At 37.2% G+C, this 27659-nt stretch overlaps 2 protein-coding genes across 2 annotated transcripts; both read left to right on the forward strand.

Annotated features, from left to right (window-relative positions):
• Positions 1–789: 789 nt before the first annotated feature.
• LOC121108298 (serine/threonine-protein kinase pakC-like) lies at positions 790–20765 on the forward strand. The gene is made up of 6 exons (XM_040655863.1): positions 790–1068; positions 4258–4368; positions 5857–6035; positions 18603–18760; positions 20055–20097; positions 20670–20765. Exons 2-6 carry the CDS (start codon positions 4332–4334, stop codon positions 20763–20765), a joined length of 513 nt encoding a protein of 170 aa, XP_040511797.1. The 5' UTR covers positions 790–1068; positions 4258–4331.
• Positions 20766–21746: 981 nt separating this feature from the next.
• On the forward strand, positions 21747–26267 carry LOC121108575 (interactor protein for cytohesin exchange factors 1-like). Its single transcript, XM_040656366.2, has 3 exons — positions 21747–22513; positions 24562–24697; positions 25433–26267. Exons 1-3 carry the CDS (start codon positions 22312–22314, stop codon positions 25530–25532), a joined length of 438 nt encoding a protein of 145 aa, XP_040512300.1. The 5' UTR covers positions 21747–22311; the 3' UTR covers positions 25533–26267.
• Positions 26268–27659: the final 1392 nt, after the last annotated feature.

Raw genomic sequence — 27659 nt, forward strand, 5'->3', positions numbered from 1 at the left:
GATACTTAAAGTACATGTTGAAGTAGCTGTGCTCTTTCAGATAGGTAACATCAATTGGCCAGCTAGTAAATTAATCTTCAAAGTAATTATATCTTACAAACATTACACAAGTTGAAGATGAAACAGACATCATAACTTATTAAATTGTCCTTCATTAAATAAACCCACAAAAACATTCAAATGATCAAAAGAGAATTCAAACTTATACAGAAGTGTTTCATCACTATGATATTTACTAACAAGTCAAACAATTTAAGATATATTACTAATGGAAAACAACAAGAAAAAGTCAAACCATTAAGGAGAAAATTAAACCTCAATCTCCCTTTTCATTGAAGATAATTCTTTCTTCAATTTTGCTAACTCAGCACTTCATGTGAGTACAGCCATTGATGGTAGAGTGGAAAGCTTAGGATTAGTACTAAGGGGCATTGTGAGTAGAGCACAAACAGAGAAGAGTGGGTGAAAGAAAAGTAAACAACTGATAACCAAAAGATAGAGACCTTCTTAAAATGGAAAAAGAGTGATTCTACGATAAATAGATTTGAAAATTTATAGTGTATTTTCTGTTTGCATCTTAGAGGCCTGACACATTCATTTAACAAAGAGCAAGAGTATTTTTCTCTCCCAGACTGTGGTCAGTGGAGTGGAACATATGATGACTTCTCTGGATCTTGAGTACTAAGTCCAGCCACACAACTTAAACTTCTGACGAAAGCAGATTTTATCTGTGCTGTTTGCCTTTGCCTTAAGTTGAATTGTGCCTTATCCGTCATGGTGTGAGGGAAGTACAGACTGTCAGAGGAGCAGTACCAAACAGCTAGGAGTGATGCCAAGCCACCCTAGCCATCTGCAGAATCAGTAATTGTAGTGCTCATAGATTATAAGGTTTAAAAATAGGCTGCTGGTATTCAAATTGAACTTGATTTGCAGAGAAAAAGGGATCTCTTTTTCCAATTTCTGCAGTTCGTGAAAGAACAGTGAAGATTGCCAAAGGAACTGGAAACTACCCTTGGGGATTCCGTATCCAGTTCTCAAAACCTATTCTTGTCACTGAAGTCGATACAAGTAAGTCGTGCTTACACCAGTTAAATTCTGCTACAAAAATGTCTAAAATACATATATGATATTTAATGATATAGTATTACAATATGCATAAATGAAAGCATTTGTTGTATAATAGTGTATTGTATATATGTATGTAAATCATTTCCATATGTGGTGGATGTAAGGTGTTTAATACAACATACTTGAACAGGTTGTGACATGCTATTTTAGAGACCCAACATGCCTGCAGGAAAATAGTACTGCGCTCTTTGTTGACCTTCAGTGCCAGTTCATACCTCTTACAAGTGTCTGCTACTAACCTTTCTCAAGACCCAATCTACAACATTTTGGGGCTGACATCTTTTAATGGCAACTGATCCTTTAGAATGAAATGCAGGGTGCAGTAACCCTCCTAACACTTTCAAAAGTGTCATTAGCTGGGGACAGTTATGCTTGGAGGGGTTTCCAATAAGCCATCTACAAACCTTGATAAGGTGGCATGCAAAGCTCTGTACTGTCATCAGGTCATGGTGAGGAACTCCAGAAAGAGCTCAGAAAACTGTGTGAGTGAACACAAAAATGTGGCAGATGAGTTTTAACAAAGATAAATATCCGTAGATAGGAATGATGCAGAACACGATATTGGCAGTTACACTCCAGATTGAGATCATGGAACTCGCCACTGCAAGATCTCTGAAATCTTCAGCTCTGTGTGTAACAGCAGTTTAGAAAGAAAACTAAATGTTGCTCCCATCTTTAACAGCAGTGAAAATAAAAGACAAGGCCTTGTATTGCTGCTATACCCTTGATTCACTCTGGAATACTGTTTGCTCTGCTGCTCTCTGCACCTCAGGATGGATAAAGTAGAGTTGAAGAAAGAGCAGAAAGCATGGGAGATTCTGAGAATTTCTACTACCAAAAGTGCCCTCTAGCAAGTCAGATATCTGTTAACAGCTCTGCTACTTCGTGTGCTGCCCAGTTTCCTGGCCATGATGGTAGAACATCAGAGGCCCATGAACACATTAGCTGAAAATGTAAAAACTTGATCCTGAGCTATTAAATTTCAATAGAGAAAATCAGAGAAGTCAAAAGTCTAAGCAAGGGAACTACATGTAGGGAGAAAAAAAAGACATCTGAAAAGGTCAATATGTTGCTAACAATTCACTGTTTTTAAGACTTGTATTAGAAACATGTGCACTCCCTTAAGATCTGAACATCTTTATATTTATACCTTAACCATGTATTATGCAGGATGTTCCTGCTCAGTTCTAAAAGTCACTCCAACTTCTTGCACTGTTCCGCTTATTAAATACTAAAAATTAAGTCTTCAGTCCAGAGGAGAAACTCATGGAGGACAGATCAATTAAAATTTTAAAAATTAAATTAAATTAAAAAAAAAAAAGAAAAAAAAAGAAAAAGGAAATTTAGTAAGTGGTTCTCTTATCTTCTATATGGTTGTGTCTATTTTTTATATAGGAATTTCTTACTCTTTTACTGTAACCTACATGAAAATAAACAGGATTTTGCCAACATATTTTAGAGAACATTCTCTATTTATCTGTATGAATGCAATCAGTAATTTCCATTGTCAATTGAAGTCTTGCCAAAAATGTAAATCTGAAAAAAAAACCCTTTGCCTACAGAATACTATGCAAAAGACCTACTGAGATTAAATAGTGACTATGTAATCTTCTTCATCCTGAAACAAGCACATAATTTTACTCCAGTATAATTTTTTGAATTATTTTAATTTATAGCCTTTGAGACTATACAATCTTGAAAAATGAAATATTATTTACCATGAGGCTGAAAAAGTAATTTTGAAGGAAAAAACTCATTCACTTATCTTATTAGAATATTACTTCTAGTAAAAAGGTTAAAGATCATTATCATTTGTTTCTGATTATTATAAGAAAATTACTGAGCTCAGCCAACATTCATATAAATAGCACAACTATGACAACGTGTACTTGGACATTGAGCTATTATATCAGACTGCTTGGAATTTAAGTCTAGCATTAAAAGTTTTGGCTCACTTCCCTATAGTAAACATACAGGTCATGTAAGTACTCTTAAATGAAAAAGTACAACCTCAGAAGAGACCTTTCAAAATAGAATGGGAGAAAACTAGGTACTTAAACAAGAGTACATAATATGTCATGAATGAAGCATTAGCCCTAATACCTACCAACTTAACCCTATAAACTACCAATTAAAAATAGACATAGCAAAACAGGTAATCATGATGCATATAATTCCTATTAAGTTTATTTTCATGTTTTGTCTTCACATGAAGTTGCTTTTAAATACAATAAGGTCATTTTTACAGACAAATTTTAGTACAATTTTGTTTTCTCAAAATATTACACATTTCATTAGAACAGTCATAAAACTTGCACCTATATTCCTTTTTGTTTTTATATTAAAGTCAGAATATTTTTATAATATCTTAAAGATCATTCATGACCATAAAGTCTTGCATGAGGCCCTCAAGGCCAGCAGAAACCAGAATGTCTGATCTGCAAATTATTTGTATCACATGAGAGTGAACCACAGCTTCTTTCTGCCTACTATTCCGTACTGAACTTTTACTATTCTGTTCCCTACAACTTCTAAGCATCCTCAGAAAGACATTGAAGAATCACATGTACTGAACAACAGGGTACATAAACATAATACAAATAATAATAATAATAAAGTAACATAGATAAGGAACAATATTTTCCAAAGATTTTTTTTTCCTTCACAATACATTAGGAATATTTAAGAATCAGCACAGAAAGAAATCTTAGGTTATTTCTTGGTCTTAAATCCAAAGCTGACTTTAATAAGGGATGTTTTTTCCACTGATTTCACAGAACATTGCATCACATCTTTGTTTGCAGTTTAGAGCAAACCCTTCAGATATTGAAATGCCTTTTGCCTCTAAAAGCATCTGTGTCCTAAAGGAGTTTTTAAAGGACATCTCTCCTCTGTCAGTCATTTTTTAGTTCTGAATCCATACCTAAATCCTGAGATTTCATTTACAGACCAATAGTATGTTGCTCAGGAAAACTTACTTCGCCTCCACATTAACTCTCAAAGACCACAAGCCATACTTTCTTGACTGGTCTCACAGATACTGTTTTGCCCTAAAAGATTGATTGCACGCTTCATATATGAAGTCTAAATAAAATACTTTTTTTTTTTTTTTTTTTTTTTTTACTCCAGACAGCGCAGCTGAAGAAGCAGGGCTGCAGGTTGGGGATATTCTGATAGCAGTCAATGGAACTGATGTAACTAGCATGCCACACTCAGAAGCTGCCAATATGGCAAGGAAAGGTAAGTTTGGGATCATTGTAAATAACATTATCTAAGTCTCTTATTTATCTAGCCCTTGCTAGGTATACAACAGAAGATGGCCACACTGACAAAATATTCCCCAAAGAGTGCATTTGGCAGTAATGTTTTCAGTTCTCCTGCCTTAGAGAAGGTGACTGAGAAAGTCCTGAAAATCACTGCAGAGATATCGATACCCTATTTATGCCTCATGCTTCCTCAGGGAGAGAACTCACAGCTTGGTTCAATGGTATTTCTGTGTCTCTTAGACCTGTAGACAACCAGGAGTGCAAAGAAGTTATTTCATTGAGGCATTTTTTGTTTTAGAGTATCAAAGAAACAAAGATTCAGTGATATTAAACTTGCATCTTCTTCTGCAAGCTCTGGTGACAAAGCCCAGAGATATTCATGTTTAAATGCTGAAAGTCAATCTACTGTACTTCTTTTATTTATCCCAGATATGGTGTTGACAAGGGCTCTTGGGAAATTCAATACGTTAAAATGCTATTACAAGACAGGGACAAATTTATCTTGACACATACCAAGTTCTTTAATTCTAGAAGTGCCATTCACACTGTTACATTTAAGAAGAACCTGTCAAGTCTTTCAGTAGATAAATCTCTAATTACATGGTATTTTTAACTCCTTCAAGAGAACACCCCCTGCCCTGAATCTTGGCACACATGCAGCATTTCCAAAGTCAAATGTCCCCAGAAGATAAGTCCAGCAAACATTTGGCAAATGAAAATATGTCATAGTCACTGTTCTCAAACCTTTTTAAGGCATTGCAGCATGCTGTGAAGTAGTATCTGATACAGTCAGAATTTCAGGCCTCTGGGGTCAAAGCCATAGCTGTGCTGATAGTATCAGCTAATATTATAAAATGGTACCACAGTGCTGATAACAGTACCACATTTTCAGACAACTTTGTGACCTATCATCTCTCTTGAGTGCTTACCTTCTTCAGTTGATAAGTGGACAGATTAGCCCAAGTTAATCTCCAACAGCTAGCTTCCTCACAGAGCTGCACAAATGGCAGAAAAGGACTCCAGGACATTGAAGAGTAAGAATATTCAAGATTTCTCAGATCATCAGTAATTTTTTTAATAAGCTCCAAATTATGCCCACATTTTGGTTAATGAAATCCAGCCACTTCCCTAAACTAATAAAATACGCAAGTGCCTAAGCTGCAACTTGCAAAGGTATAGCACAAAAACCATTTCTGGAAGTGTCTTTGAATAGTTGGTCCCATTACTAGTCCTCTAGACAAAATGAATTTAATTCCTGGATTTCTACAAAAGGAAAATGAAATATAGGAATGATTTAATTTCCTTCATAGGAAATGAACTCCTTATTTCTTCTAGAATTTACACCGGGAGAGAAGGGCAAGAGGTATAATACTCCTTTCTGCTCTGTATCCCCTAGGGACATTCAAACAGACTGGATTATAGTTTTTACTTGTGTTTTCACATTTTTCATGTAATATTTTAGGCCCTGATATCCTAACTATGGTGGTGGGATCAGATATAAGCCGTTACCCTAACACCCCCAGGCCTACCTGCCGAGGATACTTGCACAAACGAACACAATCAGCAATATTGAAGGGATGGAGGAAGAGATGGTTTGTGCTGAAGCATAATGGCTATCTACACTATTACAAACACAAGAAGGTAAGGAGATGGGCTGGTGATGGAGGAAGCTGTGTTCTGAACTATAAAGCACATCAGCATTGTACTCAGATTTACAGCTGGTTATCTTGACTTGTAATATTTACTAAGTAACATCAGCACTAGAGATGTTTTTGTATATGGCATTAGAGCAGGTTGCTTGATGACAGGCGAGGCGAGGCGAGATTAACGCACTAGAAATAATCAAAAGAAAACAGACCAAACAGACCACACAAAACAAAACAAAACAACAGAAAAAGCAGCTGTTTCCCTTAGAAGTGTTTGCCACTAGGGGCTTCACCAGGCTTTCATGCGGCGGCTGGACTGCTCCAGGGCCGCAGCGATCGTTTGCAGCCGGCGTCCAGCAGGTGGGAGGCTCGTATCGCACACAGGTGCTGCTCGGCAGAGCGTACTGCAGTTCGTGAGGGGCTAAGCAGGACCAGGTGTAGGTACAGTTCCTAATCCGTTCCCTTGTGCTGCTTTGTCGTGAAGTTACTCATCGGGAAAGTTACATCGATACAACTAAATAAATCCGTTCCAAAGCCGGTGTTCTATTTAGAACGTTATGTTTTAAGGCCCTTTGGAGCTTGTAAAAATGATTTGAGATTATTATATTAATTGGAAACCCTTAGTAAGGAATTTATCACTTGATGAAGCCCAAGTAACATCCAGCAAATCTAGTGAAATCTACGGACATCTCCTATTAGAAACAGTTGTCTCCAACACACGATTTGAAAAGATCTGTAAAACACACTGACATCTGCACTGTGATGAAATGTCCATTCTTAACAAAAATAAATAAATAAATAAATAAATAATAATAAAAAAAAAAGAGAACCTCAGCAAGGCACAAAGTCCTTGCCCTGAAAATCATTTGGAGCTCTTCCATGTGACCGTGGAACCTCTTGGCCAACTCACTGTATGAAGGACTTACACATACAGGCATACATGTGTAGACGTATCAGTCCAAATTTGCAATAAACATGAACATATTCTAGGCAGTAAGACACTTTTAGGGTACTTCAACAAGTAGATAATTATGGGGAAGATAATACAACAGTCTTCACTCCTGATCATAAATCTACCTTTACGTTATTTTTTTCTCCTACACCATCCTTCCCTAAGCCACCCGTGTATTTCATTTCACTGTTTATATATATATATATTTATTTATATATATATATATATGAGTCTGTTCAGTCCCTTTTACATGCATAGTAGAGCCAATCCTGTAAAATTCTGACTAGAAATATTGTCTCTCTTGGTAAAAACCTTGGCACAAAATTATTTTTTACCTAAAAGATGCTGATGCAATGCTTCCCAAGACCTTTGCTTTGAAGACTTAGTGAGAAAAATCCTTCTCTTGTTCAGGATCTCTGTTCACCCCCTTCTTTCCCCCAATGCATTCTGGTCTCTTAGTGATTCTAAGCATAGATTTTCATGGGCAGTACCACTAAGATGAAGAAAAGAATTCACATGACACTGTGAAGTTTCATATTCAAACTGAAATTATACAGGCTTTCAGACGTTTAAGCTTCTTGATCAAAACCAGTCACTTCTGTGGATAAAAGTCATTTTGTGAAAAGTAATTAAAAATTACAGAAAGAGGTTTCTCTTCTGCAGTTCTTTATCCACTTGACATTTTCAGCACAGAATCTGGTAGGCTTTTTTTCCTGCATATGCCGTCATATGAGTAGTAGCTATCTAACCAAGGTTATGCTGCAGAACCCCTCTGTACTACAACACAGTCTGGCTTTCAGTCATTGTTATTTCAACATTAACCATGCTGATCTCAAACAAACAAACAAAAGAAAATTGTACACTGAAAAGGATACAAACATTTTGGAACACTTGTTTGAGGAAAGGCGTTTATTTTATCCTAGCCATGTCTTCCCTCAGATTCCCGAGATGTAAAAAAAAAACTAGATATGCCTTTTAAATACTCTCTACTTCTCAATCAATTAATTACTTCTGAAGACACTGAACATAATATAAATTGGATTAAGGATTAGAAGGTACCTCATAGTCTTAGATTCATTTGTATTTAATTTCATTTTCATTTTATTTCTTTCAAATAACAGGTTTCTTTATAAGCCTACTTTTTTTCTTCTTCTTTTTATTTTTTTAACAGAGCTACCCTTGTCTTGAATTTGGAAAAAAACAGCATTGAAAAAGTAGCTAAATAATCCAGTGTTATGTTTTGATAGTGGGCTTTTTAATGTTGAAAGCATGCTAAAAAGCTTTTTGCTTAAAAAAGGTAAATAAATTTAAAGCACCACATAAATATATCATCATAATTACCATGTTTTTTCTTGCATTATGAAAGACTAGTGCCATTTAAACACCTTTTGAATTCTTTCATGCTATTGTTCTAGCCAGCTGCTCTCGCTCTCTCTCCAGATGCCACAGAATACACTGAAATAAGCTCCTGAAAGCATGAGGACTTTCTTTCCTCACAAAGGACTCCAAAGAAGCCTTTAGTAAGAGAGAAAGAAAGATGCTTATGTATAAATGCATGTCTTCGCTCCTGAGAGATTCAATGCCCAAATGAGTTAAGGAAGCTCAAATGAATTCCTTAGCATTTTTCCTTTCTTTTGGTGAGCTTTCTGTCTGGACATAAGAAGAACAACAAGTACAGATGCTGTTCATCCCACGCCTTTTCAAAGAAAATTACAAATAATGTTCTTAGTGTAACACATTTATGTAATACGTCAGCTATGCAATTATATTAGAAACAATATATTCTAGGCCTTACCTCACTTAGGATGACAAATGTTTCTACTTAGTGGATATACAATGTTCTTTAAAACAATGCATTGAGGGCAAGAATGCCTCTTCAAAGAGGCAGTAGTAGTTCAGTATAATCTGTAGATCAGTACCAAGCAAGCTAGCCAGATTCCTCTGTTTTGAGGTATAACTAGGGCTTTGTGCTAATGACAAGAACAACAGTTTATGCTGGTGTAACTCCAGGGATTCCAAGAAGATCATGCCTGATTTACATCTATGTAAGAAGACAACTAGTCTTTTTATGTATGCCTGAAGTATGTATTTGTATATTCTTCTACATTATTGAGAAGGGACAGCTTGTTTCATCTTCTGTTTTACTTCATACCAACAGACACAAAGAGATATATTTCCTCATCATTGCTATTTACAGGTACAAATTATCCAGCCTGAACGTTCCTTTTCCCACCTACATTAAAAAAGTGATTGATGTTTCTGGAGCACTTTACATATTGATTCACCCATGTAATTGCTGCTGTTTCAGACTCATCTCTATCCAATCACACACTGGTGAAATTATAGCTATTGCAATAGATTCAATCACTTTTCCTACAAGGTCATTTTGTTTTCCCTCAAGTAGATGCTGTCACTGACCTTGATTCTTGAAGTACTTATTCAAACAAGTAAAACACAGCTATGTTACCACAGCAGACACAGCTTTGTTTACCACCTCATAGCAGGGACATGGCCATATTAGGATTACACACTTATTTTTGTTAATTACTGTGATCAGTATAGCTGTGACAATTTATAGCAGTTTAGCCTACACTGAGCAGCAGAGAAGGTCCACTATACACTTCATAGTGTATTTCTTCTCAAGCATGAATTTTCTTTGTGCCAAAGTTTAAACCTAAAGGAAAGATATCTGAACGTGGTGAGGAGAGAGACAATAATGTACACTTTGGTCCTACTCTGAGGCAAAGATACACAGTTATCTTCAGTTTGAGTTTATGCATTTCTTCAAGGACAGGAAGCACACCAGTACAGTCACATTAATGCTTTCTTTAAAGATAGTGGTGTCTCCTGCTCTAACCCCAGCATTTCATGCACAGTACAGTAAGGTAACTGCAAAGTCACCAGAAAATGTCTGTGCTGAATACCATTGGGCACTAGTACAGGTTGCCCAGAAATTTCACAGTCTCCTTTCCAGAAGATATTCAGAAGCCATTCGGACACAATCCTGAGTAATGTGCTTGAGTAGGAAGGCTGGACTAGCTGATCTCCAAAAGTTCCTTTCCAACCTGAACCACTACTTGATTTTGTGATTCTGCGCTTCTGTGATTCAGTGAACACTGCTGTGTAAGACAAAGAAACATTAATCAGCCTTACATTAGACCAGAAAGATGACAAATGCAATCTAGCCACAGCAGTAGAGCACCAACTCAACAAGTTAAATAAGTTTCACACAGAGCTCCGAGCTGCCTCATCAAGAATCTTTTAGAACCTGTCAGCTAACTTGAAAAATTAACAACATGCTTAAAATGCCTTCAGGATAAAAAGTACCAGATATTAAACTCATTAAAATACAGAATAGAATTATTGGGACCCCGTAGCAAATTGGTCAATAAGGCATTTGAAAGATATGGAATGTGCATTTCTCTATTTCTTTATTATGAGGATGCACCTGCTGAAGAGATCATAGTGTTCTACCTTTAATAGGAAAGCACCAGGACAAAGAAAGAATCATAGCCAAAAACATATTTCCCAATTTTTTTCATTGTAAGTATCATTCGTGGAAGAAGTTAATTAAGTGCTGGGATTTACAAAACCACTAAAATTATCATCCAAAGCCAGAATTTCATAGTTTCTTCTGTAACAGATTGATTTAAAAAAAGTAATCATTAAGTTGTACTGTGGATTAAAAAAAAAAAAAAAAGGAGTTGACAAAATTAGAAGAATCAGCAAAAGATCATGTTTGTAACAATGTCCTAACTCCTCTCTGTTTTATGACTTACTGTGTTCCTAGGAAATATTTCTTCTCCCTTTGCATAAAGAAACCCTGGGAAACAGGAGAGTGAGATGGAGGACCAATCTAGTACCTGAAAAGGAAAATATGAATTAAATATTGCTGAGGTTATAGTCTAAGAGAAGCTATAAAGATGACTGGTTCCAAACAGGAGAATGTGGTTTTAAAGTATCTCCCTTGTAGACATGATATTTCCCAGAAATCCAGCACTAATATATTCTAGTCATACCAGTTGTCTATTGGGTGCTTATGTTACATTTGTCAATTATTCCATTTCAATCTTCGATTCTCTCAGCTAAGAATAATATGGAACAAAAGTAATTAAAAACAAATATCTAGAGACAATAGTTTTGCAGCTAGCATTTTGAATGAACTAGAAGAAGGGAAGTAGAAAGAAGAAATATGATAAAAAAAGTAGGAGAAGTTAAGCTGACAGTAGTTGAGCTGAAAATCGCTGTCTTGACAGTAAGAAAGTGCTTGTTATAGAGATGTAGCAACAAAGTGAACTGTGAGTGAAAAAAAAGAAGCAAGTTCATCTTTATGTGTAGTTCAACCCTCAGAGTAATGGCGTTCATTACAGTTCATCATGTTTTTTCTTTCTGTGAGAAAAATGCATCACATGTTGTTGTGAGAACAAATAATCAGTGAAAAGGACCCTCCTTGATCACAATGGAAGCAGTGAAGTGGAAGGATGACTATCTGTTGGACTTTGTGGTGATAATATCTAATGTCTGTCTGTTTAAAAAAAAAAAAAAAAAAAACTTTAATTTGCATTTCTTAGTCTTAAAAGTTTAATGCTTCTAGGAAGCCCTCAGTCATACTGTGAGTAACTAAGCAAAAGTTGAGGAAAGGATGGAGGGAATGAAGATTTCATAACATTTCTTAAAATGTCTTAACAAAAAGAAAAATTTAAAAAGATCCCAGACTAACTAATAAACAACTAAATATCATCGATGTTCAGCTAGAAGGTTGCAATCCTATTTCCATTAAGAAAATAGTCCTTTTCAATAGCTCAGCAGAACTTAGCCTACTCTGTTTATCACAATTTAACACAGCACAGTGGCAATTAAATATTGCTCAGAAAATTATACAGTGCTGTTTCCACTCAAAGGATCCCTAACCTTCACTTTTTTTCACTGGAAGAATGCTTTCCTCATTGAGTAGTCTCTAATTAATGAAGCCTCTATAAAAGAAATCGTGCTCCTTAGTTGTCTTCATTAGGATGTATTTGTGTCTGTAAATTGTTCCTTTCTCACCCTCTTTCTTATTCAGAACACCTGGAAGGTATATTACAGTTTGCTATCCCTTTTTATTCTAAATAACATTCAACTTTTAAACAACACGTTTAGTCAACTGGATTCCAGTCCTCTGTTTTGCCTTAATTCACATAAAAACACATCACTTTGGACCCATGCCTTACAGAACAAGTGAAAGCCCTCCCTAGACACAGAGACAAAATTTAAATGCAGACTTAAATGTTTCCTTTTCTTTCTACAGTTGGGTTTCTCTATCTCAGACTGGGGTCATTTTAAAGAAAGTGTACGTACAAACAAAAACGAAACACAGACTCTACAGTACATGCTGCTGGTTTCTTGTGGGTGCTCTATTCTACTTTCCCCAGCAGAATAGAATAGAAAGAAGAAAAGATGCTTCTAAATTATCTTTCTTTCTGTGGTAGGTACAGGGTCTGATTATTATAGCAAGAAAGAAATCCATGCCTGCCATGTGTGGACCCTTCACAGCATTTCAATCTATGATAAACATTCAGTCCTTTGTTCTGCTGTACAGGCTCATCACTAAGCCTAAGCACTTTATATAAAAGGCTTAGCTATAAATAGATTTAGACCTGAGCCACTGCTCATAAAGATACCACTTCTGTTTGTTCTTTAGTCTTGCTTAGAGCTTTATCATCACAGTCTGGGAGCTGCCACGTTATTTAGAGCTGGTATACAAACTGATTTCTTCTCTACGATTTCCATGACTCCCATGGCTCCAGGATATATTTTTCAATTTAGATGCTGACTCCAACATTTCCACTACTTCCGCAGTATTCTTTCTATTGATAAATATTAAATACTTCTGGCTGATATGATATATAAGTTAATTTTGGACTACCAACAGATTGCATAGTGTACCCCAGACAAAGAGTCATAATCAGTCATAATTTGAACTTGATTCAAATTATTCAAAAATATAACCTAGTCTTCCTATGTTCTTCCTACGACTTAGTCCTGAAAACTCTTAATTACCTATTGTGCAATGAATTGCAGTAAATGACTCAACTTCAGCAAAAGAAATTTGAAGATAAAACACATAACAAGCCCACCACATTGACTGCCATCTGACAGTCAGTGTAGTTAGGTGTACAGTAATAAAGTCCTTCAAATCAGAGGAATGTCTGCATATTTTTTCTTCTATTATCTTGCTCCTCAGTATGCTGCTACTCTACTCTAATATGGATATGAAAGGTTTAAGCAAAACAAAATGAAAAACAAGATAATTTAGCTCTATTTAAGGGAAGAAAAAGAAAAAAAGAAAAAAAAGCTATACAAGCAGATCTGGAGTCCAGAGATCTCTGTTCCCTGGCATGTGCAAGCCTATTCCTCTACTTTAGTTTATCCCATGTGCTCAGCTCAAAGAAGAAATGGAGACACTCTAGCAGTAATTTAACAAATATCTGGAAAAAAAAAAAAAAAAAAAAAAAAAAGCCTAACTTAAAGAGTATTGATTAGAAAAAAGAGATAGGGAGAGCAAGATTTTACAGACACTACTAAGTAAGCAACACTGGTGAGTAAGGAAGAGGCTGGGCAGAGAAAAACAGAAAATAACAGATGGTCACCTCAGACTGTGAGCTGGAGTGCCAGGAAGGGTTGTAACCATGTCAGCTTTGATGGAGAAAGTTGGGCAAATGGGCAATAAGAAGCAAAAGGAGAATAGGTAATTTTCCTGTCTCATTTCAGATATGTTATCTTTAAGAAAATAGGGTGCATCCAAAAAGATACTTTGCAAGTCAGGAAAAGATGTCCAGACAGTAAAGAATTCTCAAATCATTATCAACCAGTTTGAGCCAGTGAGCTGAGGGTGACTGCCTTGCACATTCCTCTGCCAAAATCCTGGGCTAGCCAATCTGTGGTACACAATAAAAGCCAATGATCTGGTTCAATACAACATTCATTTTAACTTTATATTTTAAGTTTCTTATATTATTTTTCTAGGACTTGTTCTTGTTTTCTGTACAATTATTTCTATTCCATTTTCCTAGTACTTGCAGTATCATAAAGCTTAATTTTAATCTCTTTGTATAGTTATTCCTGTTGATTTTTATTTATTTTGCTATAAATAGCATGAAATCTTCATATATCTTTTCAGTTTTCCCTTTCTGTCAGACAAAGAAGATTAACTAGAATAGTAAATATGACCCTGCTCAAACAAAATCCTTCAATTGCAGTGAATTATCTGGCAAATGCTATGAATGTCATTTATTTTCTGGAATTCTTTACACTAAATCTGTGACCACCCTCCCACACACCTCAATCTACATACCCTACCTTTATGACCTTTTCATAAATTAAAGTAAGGAGATGCCTACTTTCATATTATGTCTCTTTTCAGCCTCTTGTATATTAACTTCTTTTTCAGGAAAAAAATCCCCTAAAACTCAGACCACCTGAAGAAACACTAGCTGCAAGGGAAGAGTTACTTCAGTTGTTTCTGTTATTCTTAGACTAGTATTTATCAACATAGTATACACTTTCTGCCCTCTACCCAAAGGACTCCATCCATGTTAGATCTTGTGAACTGCCAAGTATCTATGAAATAGCTCATAGCAACCTTGAGAAAACAAAAAATCTGTTTTCTTAAGTGCAGAACAGTGTTGTAGTAGCTAACATTTGAGACAATTCATTTCAAATCTTTACAGCACATACCATCAACTCTGAAAGCTTCTTGTACTTATATTGAGGTCCCAAGAGACAGTATCATCAGTGGGTTACACTGCAGTCACAGCAATACCAAATAACTTTTATGATGTTTTTTCAGCTGTATATCTTTAGCACTTTTTGTAACAACAGGAGCGTTGCCATAGGAATGCTCACAAGATATTGCTCATGAAAGACACATTAGTGAAAAGAAATGTCCTTTACCTCTGGCCTTTCAGAATTAGGGGTGAAAGTTTGCCTTTCAGTCAAGGAAGAACATTTTGTTCACTTTGCAATGAGTGCTTCAGATCCTTCTTATTCTTTTCCCAGATGTGTTAATTTGGAAAGTAGTGGGCATAAATCATTCTTGATATGACAGAACTCGAGTTGCATTCATTCTAGACAGCATAGAAAGTATTTAGAAAAGTAGTTTATAGGGACACGTAATTACAGCAATCACACAGCCTTTTCAGCACCTGCAGTGTCCTTTGCCTTCTGACCACAAGTCAGCAGAAAAGAGAAGATGGACAGGATCCTGATGGATAATGATTCATTGGTCTAGCACATATTATTCCCTGCACTGGAAGTGAGATTTGGAGCCAGAATATGTATTTTGCTTATGCTATCTTTGCAATGTGTTTTTGTGTCTAAAGATATTATAAGTAAAGTAGGTCACACAGCACTGATGACTTTCTGGATTGTCTTCATCTACTGTATTGACTTTAGCTTTGCATTTTAAAGCAGAAAAAAAAAAATGAAGAAAGCAGAAGAATCTAAGAAATACATCCACAGATGTTTATTTGCACTATTTTTCAGTACTGGGGGTTATTTTTCTTCCTACAGAATATTTTAAGAACAAAGGAGTAATTACATGTACCAGTGAAAATACAAATACGCATGTAAAAATCTATTAAGTGAGTGGTTTGTGTGTTTTTTGTGGAAATATATGTATGTTCATTTTGAAGCTAATATAAAAGATTACACGGAACATTTGTAATTCATCTCCTACTGACAGCATTAAGTTCATTCCAAATATTCAGTTGATTTGCATAGGTCAAGAATCCAACTGTGTATTCTGGAAAGAGCACTACTAGTCTTCTTATATCCCAGCACTAAATAGTCACTAAATGTGATTGTAAAAGCAATAGTCATAGCTATTGAAAGCAAGTGGGCTAAGAGCATTGTTTAAAACAGTCAGAATTCACTGTCCAAATGTGTGCACCTCTGCCTTGAGTTATGACATACTTGATGAGAGTTGTGGTGGGAGAGTGGGAAAATGAACTGTTTCACCTACCCACTTCCATTAAGGAGCTAAAGAGCTTCTTATAACTAACCATATAGAAAGACACTAGCAATACTCTTCAGTCTCTAAGAGCTCTAAATCAATCCACAACAATACTCTACAAAATATTTCAAAAAGCTTTCCAGCGAAAGTTGTCTGAAATGGTTATGAATGGTTATGATTGTACTGATAAAAATTTACTTCAGTGCCAGGTAACATTATGGAGTATATCATCTCAAGGGTGATGATGGCATACACAGGGCAGCCAGGGAATCAGGCCCAGCTAGCATGTGTTCATGAAAGGCAGGTACTGCTTGACCAACCTCATCTCCTTCTATGATCAAGTAACCAACCTGGTGGATGAGAGAATGGCTGTTGACATAGTCTGCCTAGACTTCAGCAAAACTTTGGACACTGTTTCCAACTGTTTCCTGGAGAATCTGGCAGCCCATGGCTTGGACAGATCCACTCTTTGCTGGGTAAAGAACTGGCTGCATGGCCAGTCCCAGAGAGTGGTCATGAGTGGAATAAAATCCTGCTGACAATTGGTCATGAGTGGTGTTCCCCAGGGGTCAGTACTGGGGCCTGTCCTGTTCAATACCATTATTGATCACCTGGATAAGGGTATTGAATGCACCCTCAATGAGTTTGCAGACACTAAGCTGGGAGAAAGTGTGGATCTGCCAGGGGGTAGGAAGGCCCTTCAGAGCAATCTGGACAGGCTGCTGATAGGCTGAGGCCAGCAGGATGAAGTTCAGCAAGACCAAGTGCTCAATCCTGCACATTGCCCACAGCAGTCCCAAGCAACGCTGCAAGGTTGGAGCAGAGTGGCTGGAAGACTGTGTAGAGGAAACCAGCCTGGGGATGTTGGTTGACATTCAGCTGAACATGAGCCAGCAGTGTGCCCAGGTGGCCAAGAAGGCCAATGGCATTCTGGTTTGTATCAGAAATAGAGTTGCCAGAAGGAGCAAGGAAGTGGCCATTCCTATGTATTCAGTACTGGTGAGGCTGCACTTGAAGTACTGTGTTCAATTTTGGGCCCCTCACTACAAGAGATTGAGGCCCCGGAGCGTGTCCAGGGAAGGGTAATGAAGCTGGTGAGAGGTCTGCAGCACAGGCCTTATGAGGGAGCTGGGATTGTTTAGTCTGGAGAAGAGGAGGCTCAGGGGAGGTCTTAGAGCTCTCTGCAACTACCTGAAGAGAGGTTGTGTTGATGTGACTATCAATAGGACTAGAGGGAATGGCCTCAAGTTGCAGCAGGAGAGATTCAGGCTGGACGTTAGGAAATAATTCTTCTCCAACAGAGTGGTCAGGCACTAGAATGGGCTGCCCAGAGAGGTGGTGGAGTCACTGTCTCTGGAGGTGTTCAAGAAACATATAGACATAGTGTGGGACATGGTTTAGTGGGAAATAATGGTGATGTGTGGACAATTGGTCTGTATGATCTTGGAGGTCTTTTCCAACTTTAGTGATTCTATGATTCTATGGTTCTATATTTAGGGCAAATTTACAAAGGAACTGAAATCCAGACTTTTAAAATACAGACACCATTTTCTGAATGCAAGCCTTTGTTCCCTCTGTCTGTATATATAAGAGAGGTTTTCAGCATAAATTCAGACTGCGGGCTTTGTGAATAGACTCATGTTTTCCAAGTTTTCCAATAGCCCAGGCCAGGTATCCTGGGGGTAGCCAGCAGGGTGAGAGGGGTGATTGATTGTCCCCCTCTATCCTGCCTTCACAAGGACTTATCTGGAGTAGTGCATCCAAGTCTGGGGCGCCCAGAACAGGAAGGCGGTTGAGCATTTGGAGAGGGTCTGGAGGAGGGCCATGAAGATGATCCAGGGGCTGGAACACCTCTCCTGTGAAGATAGGCTTAAGGAACTGTGGCTGGTCAGCCAGCAAAAGAAGAGAAGGCTGTAAGGAGGCATCATTATGTCTTCCAATTTTCAAAGGGAGTTCATAGACATGAGGGAAATCAACTTTTTACACAAGTAGATACTGATAGTACAAGGGATGATGGTCTTGAACTAAAGGAGGGGAGATTTAAATTGAATGTCAGGGGAAAGTTTTTTACTGAGGGAGTGGTGAGGTGCTGAAAATAGTTGCCCAGAGAGGTTGTGGTTGCCCTGTCCCTCGAGGTGTTTAAGGCCAGCTTGGATGGGGCCCTGCACAATGTGATCTAATACTTGACTTGGTTGTCAACTCAGCCTGTGGCAGAGTGATTGGAACCTGATGATCTGTGAAGTCACTTCCAACCCAAGGCATTCTATGATTCTGTGATAACTCTATGATGTTCCTAAATTGATCGATACATTTGGAAAACCCACCCTCAAAAGCTGGAAAATTTACAGCTAGTGAGATTTCTGCACCCAGATATGACAACTGATAAAGCATAAATAGATAAATAAATAAACAAATAGAATCAAGATCACAAGGTGACTATTTTGACTTTTGTGACTGCACTGAATTTTCAGAGGCTACTGATCATTAAAGCAAATGGATTAGGATAGTTTGAAAGGCATAAAAGCCTGTCCGAAACTTCAACACCTTTCAGTGTTCCCTGAGTTGATTCTGTCTCAGCTTTGAACTTTGGCACAGCTTATTCTTTTCTTTAATTACAGGATGAAGGAAAGTGCAGACCCTTGGAAGTTACAAAGTTGGAAGGAGCGGAAATTGGTGTTGACACGAGTCTGGGTAAACCTTTTGTTTTTAAGTGCATACCTCAAAGTGGAAACAGGATTTTCTACTTCTGTGCAACTTCTAACCAAGAAATGAAGAGGTAAGCGATCTTTCATTTAACAGAGTCAGTTTTGTTATTCCGATTTGGAGAGAGGACAACTGGATTTTTGGAGAATGTTTTTGGAGAATGTTGACTTTCCTTGATTGATAGGGAAAAAAAGATATATAGGAAGTATGGCATTTCTGTTTTTCTGGTTTTTGTTTGTAGGATTTTCAAGAATATTTTTCAGAATTTACCTTTTTGTTATTTTCATGAGGAGGTAGTTTTTTCAACAAGTTTTTAACATTCATGCTCTCTTCAAGATTATTCTGAATTCACATGAGTTGAGTTATGTCCGGAGGAAAAAAGAAAGTTGCACATATTCTTATACCTTCTCTGACATTGCAAATGGAAACTTAAATCTTCCTTTTGAAAGATTTGGAAGTGAATGTAAACATTCCTATTGTTCATTTCTCACCAGTGATCTTTCCTCTGCCCAGCAAGGACAGTGCAAGTCATAAATACAATCCCCTCTTCCATTTCCCTTTCTGTCATTCTGACACATCATTATGTTTTCATTTTAAATTCTAAATATGCCACAAAAACATGTTGGATGAGACAAGAGGTAATGAGTTTGGGCTTTTCTCACAGTTAGACTCCAAAATTATTATTTCTGCATTTCCCAAATACTATAGCAGACAAAGAGACTAAAATCACTCAAAAGAATAAATAGTAATGCCTTTTAGTTTGAAGATGTACTGAAACTCAATCCTTTTTCCCTTTTTGTTTTATTTTGCATTGTTTGAAATCTAAAGCTATGAAGTAGGATGGCATTTTTTAAGGTTGACTTCTCCACCCATGTTTTTATAGAATCTTAGTATTCTAGATATCCACCACTGTCATATGGCATTGTTTTTCACTTTCTATTTTGCTTCATCCATGGCACAAAAAGAATAACATTGCCAACAAACTTCTTGCTTTATTTGATAGTCTCCAGTTTCAGGATGCTTTACATTTTCTACAACTTTGTTATTTACATTATAACAATGACAGAAGAACAATCAGTTAGCATGACATATTGAATTATGTACAAAATGTTCAGCTTCATCCTATCATCAGTATTGCCCTAATTTATTACAGTGTTATACAGCAAGCTGAAACTTACCTTTCTGCAAATTAGAAGTATTTATTCAGATTTAATCCAATAGTTTTCTATACTGTAGCTCTGAATGTATCCTGAAAATTGCACATTCCTTTGAAAGCTGTCTACATCAGCAAGAATTAAAAGAGGTGGTGTTGCACACTTATTCTGCTCTACATACATGAGCTATTCTCACTATTGGTCATTTTATAGGTGGCTGGAGGCTATGGAGAAAGCAGTGCATCCTGTCCATCAGGTAATGCTTTATTTATGTGAGAAGTATGGTATAGTATATTGTGCAGAAAACTGAGAGACCATAGATATTTTTGTGCATGGCCCAGTGCAGATAACAACATGGAAGCTGCAAACATTTGTTCAAGGCAGCTGAGTTGTGAATCAGCTCCAATCTGAAAGCCATATACACACATTATTTTGTTTCAGCAAATATGTTTTGCTGCCATATGGTGGTATGAATCAAAATGTTCCCTCTCTAGATATCAGCAGCTTTAAGCTCATACAGAAATATAACCTAAAATGAGACTAGTGGGAAGGTAGGAAGGAAAATGAGCACAGTTGAGAAGACTTCCAACTATGACATGTGCTGCACAATGTAATACTATTTAGAATAAAAGGAGAGAAGGGTTTTATCTTTGATATTCCCCATAAGCCTGCCTTGATTGCTAGTTTTTTGAGGCTATCTACTGTCCCTTCAGACAGACTATTAGAAAGAGAGTGGTTGGGGTATTTTTGACTTTTCTGTATTTTAAGAGATGAAGAGAGATGAGATAGCTGATGGATTTGAATTTCTCTCTCCATCTCTTTATATAGCTCTACTCAATGCTGGCCTCTGTGGCTGGGAGAAACATGGCTGTAAGTGGTCTTGAGCTTCAAAAGGGAGACCTAGTGCTGTCCAAGATAATTTAATACAAACAATCCCTGACTGGCCCCAGACCAGGAGCTGCAAAGACAGTTCTGGTAATTCCAGGGTTAGAAGCGTAGGAGTCAAAGCCTTCCCTTTCCTGGCCCCCTGATTCTTATTTTTTTCATAGTATAGATAGACCACTTTTATAAAAAATTGCTGTTTATCTGTAAAATCATTTTTAAAGGGGTTTAACTACTGAACCAGTTTGGATTTTTAGCAAAAAGAAAGTGAGGCTGAAACACAGAATAAATAGCAAAGCCTACTTCTTTTGCAAATGAAATACAGTCTTCAATGCTATTAAGCAATGCTACAAATGATAAACTGCCTTAACACAATGCAGAAATAAAAGTATTTTAAAATATTTTTTTTCTCTTAACCTAAGGCATAGGGGTGACTCTTCAGCAATATACTATAGGGATTGGTTTCCAGTCAGTGAAAGGAAGACTTTATCTTTAATCCTTTTGCCTCTAAAATAAAATCAATCAAAGATGCATTTCTTTTGGTTTAATTTTACAGATGAGATACAAATTTGTGTCTAAGTATATTCTACCTGGTAGTGTTTCTTAAAAGAATACAAAGGATCAAAAGAATTAAAAAAGCAGAAATAAATCATGTTATTAAAATGTTCACAACGCAGCGTACCCAACCCAAGAGAAACAATTCATAGCTTCACCCAAAAGTGTGGAGAATATATATACATAATGAAAATGCAAAACAAGTCATTCTTTAGTGTAACATGTAAGGAGAGGAGAGGAGAGGAGAGGAGAGGAGAGGAGAGGAGAGGAGAGGAGAGGAGAGGAGAGGAGAGGAGAGGAGAGGAGAGGAGAGGAGAGGAGAGGAGAGGAGAGGAGAGGAGAGGAGAGGAGAGGAGAGGAGAGGAGAGGAGAGGAGAGGAGAGGAGAGGAGAGGAGAGGAGAGGAGAGGAGAGGAGAGGAGAGGAGAGGAGAGGAGAGGAGAGGAGAGGAGAGGAGAGGAGAGGAGAGGAGTCTTGCCAAAGGGAAAGCTTCAAAAGCAATGGGGAGTTGTCCAGCTGGACTGTTGCTGCCTGGGAACTGGCTGGGCATTGGTTGGTGGGTGGTGAGTAATTGCTTGTGCATCACTTGTTTTGTATATACTTATAAATAAAAATAATTTTCAATCCTGCTCTCCTTTTTCCCACTTCCTTTTCTGTCTTAGTAAATAGTTTTTTCTCAACCCACTAGTTTTTTGTTTTTTTTTTTTTAATTCTACTCCCCATCCCACTGGGAGGGGAAGGAGTGAATGAACGATGGTATGGTGCTGAACTGTCAGCTGGGTTAGACCACACAACCTGTTTCTACTGGCAAAAAACTGTTCTGGAGAACAAAAGAGTTGTGGAAAATACAAGTTATGATTGTAAGAAGGAAGTAGAAGTTAGTAGTTGTTTGACATCAAATACAAGTTTTACAATTGCATTTCCAGAGTTGACCTCACAAACCTTTTTCACAACTAAAGGCTGCACATGACTAGAGACGGTGTCATTTCATACTAGCAGGCCATCTTTAATTTCTTAACATAACTGCTCATTTTATGCTTGCCTCACAGAACCATGTGTGGGTAGATGTCACGCTGCACAACACCACGTTGCCACCCTTAGCCATCAAAAACCCAGAGTGCCTGGGGCTCCTCCACCAGCTGGACAGAAGCAAAGATGCCTGGATTCAGCACTACTGCATTCTGAAGGATGGCTGCTTGTACTTCTATGCCACTCTCCGCTCCACACCTGCCCAAGGTAGGGCTGGCTGAGGGATTTCAAACAACGGTTAAAGAAACATTTCATTGCAGTTTTCAAATAGAACTTTGACCACTAGTGAAAGTTTCTTATCAGCAAATTCTCAGTGTTCTGCGAAGGTGAGCATAGAATAAACTCAATTTCTTTTCATAAAGTATACTCCTCTTTTTTTTTTTTTTTATGTGCAGTGATCTGAATTTTTGTTTATGGAACAGAGCTGATACAGGTGTTCAGAAAAACACATCAGCAAGAGACATCACCGTCCCAAAGCACTTCCTAGAGGCTTGATTCCTTACCATTGGTGTCTGAAAGTCTGTTGAAGGCTGTCATACTACTCTGTGATAGATAGCATTGGAGGGAGGGACATCATAATCTTTGGTTGGTTTCTCCACGATTACCAGGCTTTCATACAGCCTTGGCAAAGGCAGAACAGCAACAGGCAGGACTCCCTTACTGCAGCAGAGGTGGCTCCTGCAGGGTCTGGCCAGGTGCTTTCATCTAGGCTGAAAAATCCATGATGCTATGTAGCAGTTCTACTTGTAACAAAGTAGGAACATGTCTGGCCGCTTCATGAAGTCAGCAAGGTGATGTTACCAGGCATCCATCACAAACAACTTTGAGATAGGGGAGCTGAATTTTAGGCACTCAGGACAACTTCCTGGGACTTTGTATTTAAAATAAATAAATAAATAAATAAAAATAAAAGGATGCTCAAGATGGGTGTTGATTCCTTATCCTAAGGAAACTGGCAGCCAGAAGAATCAGAAAGAAAATGTTGTACTTTTGCTTACTAGCTGGCTTTCAGATTAAAAGAGAAAACTTTTTTCCACCTGCCGAAGGCCATATGTATGTGTGAAACGGCCAGTGAGTTCCACAGTAAGCTGAAGCTAAGACTTGCCCATAGTTAAGCAGTGAATCAGCAGAAAGGACAAAAAAAAAAAAAAAAAAAAAAAAGCAGTATTTTGTATTTATGGCATTATAGTGACACTTTAAAAACAAAAAAGCAGATAAAACAAAAATATTTTGAAGAACAAATGCTGTGTAATTCCTTAGAGCTAACTGTTGTGGCCTGCGATGGAGTTCCAATTATTGATGGCAGCATGTCAAGTAAGGAGAACAAATGATGATTCCAGGATTTTATTTATTTTTTTAAATTTTGAAATTCATATCCCCTTAGTATTTAAAGAAAAAAAAAAACACACAAGACAGATAAAACAAAATTTGTAAGTTTAACTTGAGGCAGCCTCTCAATTGACAGGATTAATAGGATTAATTGACTGAAAGCAAACCCCTGAATGTTGGATATACATACAGTTTTGAAGAGAAGAGTTTAGTGTACATGAAACTGACTGCAGCACAAATAAATCTATTCTCAAATTTCAAATCCATACTTCTTTTCAGTTCTAACCTTTAATATGGTTTAATTTTAGTATAGTTTTTGATGTCTATACATCATATTAGGTTACTTTATCACTGAACTAATCTCACGTTTTGTGTAATCATATTCACGCTTACTATTCACAGCTTATTATGTCTTTGTATTCCCTTTCTCTGTCAAGTCAGAGTGAGCTTTCATAGTGCAATAGAACTGTCTCTTAAGTTCCAGTAACTGGACAGGCACATTTATGCCAAAACATCTGGGAGCATGACCATTAACTGAGAGAAAATTCACTCTGTAACAATAAAAATGTTTACCTCCTGTACACTGCTTTTCATCCAAAGAAGTGTAGTTCTTTCCTGATGCAGAGAAGGGGCTGCGATGAAAGCTGACCTGGCAGAACTCCCACTGAGTTCTGCACCAAGCATCCGAGAGGAAAAGAAATCTGAAATCTTGTAGAAAGAGCTCCATTCATACCAATGTTCAGAAGAAAACTGATATTTTGTATTTTTCATATTCTATATGCAAATTCTGCATAACTGTGGAAAGGCCCAACACAAGTCATCTGGAAATTGTTTTTTCAAAAATTTTCACTATGCAGCTAGCAGGCAGTCATTTCCTAAATGGTAGCTTCAATATACATGATGCATGCTAATTTTTTTCCATCAAGGTGGCCTCTACCTCCAGGGATATATTGTGAGTGAACAGTCTCTGGGATCCAAGAGATCAGTAATCGAACTCAAACCTCCATCTGAAGAATTTAAAACTTTCTACTTATGTGCCGAAAATGTAAATGAAAACAAAAGGTAAATCAAGATTCTTGTTTTTATTTTATTTGCCAGACTTAAGAAAATTGGGAACACTCTAGCTTGGGAAAGATCTGGTGACAGTTTTTCATTCTGTTTTCACTTGTTTCTTTAGACTTCCTTTCAGTTCTAGCTTTAGTCACACTGCAGCACAACATGTTGGACCATATGAGTCATCAATTCTGTTACTGTCAATGCTGGAACTGCAACAATTCTGGATTGCAGAGTTTCAGAAGGGAATCTGGATAAGGTGCCTTTCACAATGGCATGGGGGTTATTACACTGAACAGAAAACCTATGGTACTTTCTCATTAGAGGAGGCCGAACTAGTGGAATGCATATCCTCCTCATTCCCAACATTCCCAAGGATGATTTACTTCCAACGATGAGCATTAGTAGTAAAAATGAAAATTGACCTATGAAATCATGTTCCAAAGGTGAATCCTGTCATAGTAATTCAGTCAAATTCCACAACTGTCAGTGGGAGTTTTGATTGTGTAAACCTTCTAATTGCAGAATTTGGAATCTAATTTAACAGAGGACTAAGCTATTGGGTATGATGGAAACTGGATTTAAGATATGTAGCTTTTACAGTCAACTCCTTCATGTTCTACCCTTCTCCAAGCAGTATACACAGTAATACATTTTAACAAACACCATTTATAGAATGTTCCAAAGGGTATTGAAGTGCATTTGTAACACCCAACTATATACATTTGTTGGTCTTTCTTTTAGATGGATTACAGCTCTGAAGGCTTCAATTAATAAATGGTTACCTCTACACCAGGCAATCCAAGATTTCATGAACAGGCCACTGGAGGAGACAAGGATGTGAGAAGAAAGAATTTTTTTTCATGCTGTGTCTTTTGATTCACCTAGAAAGATGCTCTAGCAGTTGGTAAATTATAGTATTACTATTCATTCATTAGCAAATAAAATTAAAGCAATATTGTCTTCTTTGTGGCTATCTTTATCTTACGTTTTTACTCAATTTCAGGGTCCATAAGCCATGTGTGAAGTTACTTTGGCAATGAAGTAGTGAATTGATAGCAATATTTATCTGATGCTACCAAAAGAGAAAACACTGTATTTCAATTATTTGGTAGTACCTGATATCTTGTATTTGTGTCACGTTTTATTTGAAAAAGCACCCTTTGCAAATACTCCCGCTCTTTCCATCCCAAAGCTTCTTATATGGATTTGCCTCTAAGTTTCAAGTGTTAACTGAGGCACTAACAAATACATACTACCAGAGTATGCCTGGAGGAATGGAATAATTTTTTTTAATGATATAGATGAATACCTTTGTTTCTTGCACATTCTATGTCATGGATTTTAATTTAAAAGTAGCCTTAATTTGACCATCTGCCATTGCAACACAGCATGTTTACCAAGAGAAACCAATATTCAAAGACATTATTTCCTCCAAAATTAGTAAAAAAAAACAAAAACAAACCAGCACTGTAAGTCTTCAACAAATGTAACAGATTCAGACATCTGTGGTGTTTGTATCTGGTCACATGTATAATGTTCTACATTATTCTCTTACATTAAAGTCGTTCTTCCTATGAATAAATCTGGGCAGATTGTTGCAGTTGACAGCTCTATGTCCAGCCAGAGGCTTGTGACTAGTTGTGTCCCCTGGGAGTCCAGTGCTGTTTAACATCTTTATCAATGACATAGTGGCATCAAATGCACCCTCAGCAACTTTGCTGATGACACCAAGCTGAGTGGTGCAGTTGATACAAAAGAAGGAAGGGATGCCATCCAAGTGGACCTGGACAAGTTTGATAAGTGACCCCACAATGAGGTAACCTTGAATAAGTTCCGCAGGGAAGCTGTGGATGCCCCATCCCTGGAGGCACTCAAGGACAGGTTGGATGGAGCCCTGGGCAGCCTGATATGGTGGGTGGCAAGCCTGCCCATGGCAGGGGGTTGGAACTAAATGATCTTTAAGGTCCTTTGAAATGCAAGCCAGTCTCTGATTCTATGATTAAGAATCATTGTTTATCTTGCTATTAAAAAAAAAAAAAAGTGTCTAAATACACACCTTCACAGTTACTGCATCACAGTGTCATAATTTACTATTTCAGTTTACTACTTCAGCTTACTAATGAAGCATCCTGCTTCCAGTTGCAGTGAAAGCTGGAAAAAAAAAAGCAGTGGCAGCTTAGCTATTTTTACCCTCAGGTGCTTGTTGCCAACCTCACTTAGGGAATAGATTTTAGACTGTCACATTTTATAAGCCAAGAGAAAAGTCTGTATGATAATTTCTCGTTTTCTCTAATGCAAAGCCATTTGGTATTGTTTAAGCAACTGCTGACGGCTTTACTTTTATCTTCATAGGGAGAACAATGAGAAATGTGATTGTGGGGAAAACCCTACTTCTATCCTGAGACATGCAGGTCTTTTTTGGTCTTCCCATGGGACAAAAGAACCATATTTGTAGTTTTAAAGAATATTTAGTCAAGTGCTACTTTTTCCAGTCTTCAAATTATTCCAGGCAAATTATTCCTTTACAGGCAATAAAAATTTATTATCTTTAAACTTACAGCATTTCAAGTAGAAACTCAAGAAAATAGTCTGAAATATTTCTGAAGAGTCATGAAAAGAAAGTCTCCAGTAATGAGACAAATCAGATTTTTTTTTATTTTTTTTAAGAAAACAAAGATAGAGATTTTGCTATGAGAAAAATGTTATGTAGTCACCAAAGAAACCGTGACATCTCCAAATCTAGATTTCTCAAAAGGCTGGAGAATTTAAGTTCCCCGTCAGCATCTAAGTTTTGGTCCCATATTACTCCATTTTTCCTTTCCTTTTTTTTTTTTTTTTTTCCCTGAATTTCTTCAAAAGAAAACACAGAATGTGAAGGTGGGGTAACCTAGTCTGTCTACTATCAGCAAGGGATTGGCACAGCTATGCAATCACTGTATACCTAGTATCTCACCATGGGTCATTTGTT

Source organism: Gallus gallus, chromosome Z, assembly GCF_016699485.2.
Source record: "Gallus gallus isolate bGalGal1 chromosome Z, bGalGal1.mat.broiler.GRCg7b, whole genome shotgun sequence".
Lineage (NCBI taxonomy): Eukaryota > Metazoa > Chordata > Aves > Galliformes > Phasianidae > Gallus > Gallus gallus.